The sequence below is a fragment of the Lucilia cuprina genome, chromosome 6 (assembly GCF_022045245.1).
Source record: "Lucilia cuprina isolate Lc7/37 chromosome 6, ASM2204524v1, whole genome shotgun sequence".
NCBI lineage: Eukaryota > Metazoa > Arthropoda > Insecta > Diptera > Calliphoridae > Lucilia > Lucilia cuprina.
Window position 1 is genome coordinate 38707630 of NC_060954.1, and position 1892 is coordinate 38709521.

The following is a 1892-nucleotide window of genomic DNA, read 5'->3' on the forward strand; positions in this document are numbered from 1 at the left end:
AGTCTATAGTCTAGTCTATAGTCTAGTCTATAGTCTAGTCGATAGTCTAGTCTATAATCTAGTCAATAGTATAATTTAGTCTAGTCTATAGCCTTGTCTATAGTCTTGTCTATAGTATTATTTATAGTCGAATCTATATTCTAGTTTATATTCTAGTCTATAGTTTAGTTGTCTTGTATATAGTGTAGTCTATAGCCCAATCTATAGTCTAGTCTATAAGCAAGTTTACAGCCCAGAATATATGTTGTTAATTTATAACAATGGAATAATATAATTAATTGATTAATACTTACGTTACTTCGTTATTTGGATTAGACTGTTTTCATTTACCTTGTTGCTACACTAATTGGATTAAAAAAATGTTTCGTGTTTATTTTATTTAGATTCAGCTTTCATCTAAATATTCTTGTTAAATCTAATTAGATAACAATTACTGGATTTATGTTCTTCACACAAATTAAAAAATTTTGATAGGAGATAATACAATTACGGTCGTTTAAATAGGACTACCTTGTATTTCTGTAATTTAAATGCAAATTTAATTTACATGTAATTACTTAGTTAATTTGCAGTGCTTAAACTATGAAGTTGGAATTTTTTATTATAATTTTAAGTTCGATAAATGTGAGTATTAAATTTTGAATATAACTCGTTTATTGTTACTGTTTCGTAAATCAACGGTAATATCATTTTAACAAGGATTTTAATTTATTTCAGATCGCATTTGGTCAAAATAAATATGAATTTGAATTTACAGAAGAAGGCATTTTTTCACCCTGCGAAAATTATCCAAATAATTATCTTGATCAACTGTTTGATATTACTAATTTAAGTATCAAACAAACTGAGGACGGGAGTGTGATTCTAAATGGTTATGTTACATTAACAACTACAGTGGTGAAGCCATTGCCGGTAATTGATATACATATCTAAGTATAAATTAAATTGAACTTATTCTGGATTTAAAACTTTGATTTCATATTTTTTTAAGGTATATTTTGAATTATTAAAATTTGAACGGGGAACTTGGCAGCCTACCGTTTACAATATGAAGCGTGAAGATGCATGTACTTCTTTTTTTAACAAAGGAGAAATGTGGTCTCCATATTTGGAAAATACCCCAGAGGAAGAATTAATATGTCCATTTACTGCAGGTGTACGTATTAAATACATATTAATCTTAACAGCCATTTTGTTTTTTTTTATTAAATTATTCAAATTGGTATTGTCAAAATTTAATTTTCATATTTAACATATTTTTAATTTGTTTAATACTAAAATTTCCATATCTAAATTTTAAAACATTTTTCTTTTAGCAAAGAGTAGATTTCGATATTAAAGAGCCAACTTTTGTGACACTACCAACTCGTAGCGAAGGAGAATACAAAATCCATGGTATAGCTGGATCTGAAAATGATGATTTATTTTTTTGTGTAGAAGTTTTTGCAAAGCTTCATAAAGTGTAACACGTAAAGCAAGACCTAATATTGCATATCTAATGAAAATTATTTAAAAAACCTTTTCAACGATTTTTAAATAATGGATTTTTTTTTAAATAAAACTCCCAAATCATATATCTAAAAATTCATTAAAAGACTACGATATTATCTAGCTTTATCCGTATATTCATCTAACTGTGCGTAGTCTATAGTCTAGTCTATAGACTAGATGTAATTACAGTCTATAGACTAGACTATAGACCAGACTATAGACTAGACTATAGACTAGACTATAGACTAGACTATAGACTAGACTATAGACTAGGCTATAGACTAGACTATAGAATAGACTAGACTATAGACTAGACTATAGACTGGACTATAGACTAGACTAGACTATAGACTAGACTAGACTATAGACTAGACTATAGACTAGACTATAGACTAGACTAT

The 1892-nt window shown here is 27.5% G+C and overlaps 1 protein-coding gene across 1 annotated transcript; it reads left to right on the forward strand.

Annotated features, from left to right (window-relative positions):
• Positions 1-532: 532 nt before the first annotated feature.
• Positions 533-1574, forward strand: LOC111685421. Its single transcript, XM_023447690.2, has 4 exons — positions 533-624; positions 718-912; positions 992-1156; positions 1317-1574. Exons 1-4 carry the CDS (start codon positions 583-585, stop codon positions 1464-1466), a joined length of 552 nt encoding a protein of 183 aa, XP_023303458.2. The 5' UTR covers positions 533-582; the 3' UTR covers positions 1467-1574.
• Positions 1575-1892: the final 318 nt, after the last annotated feature.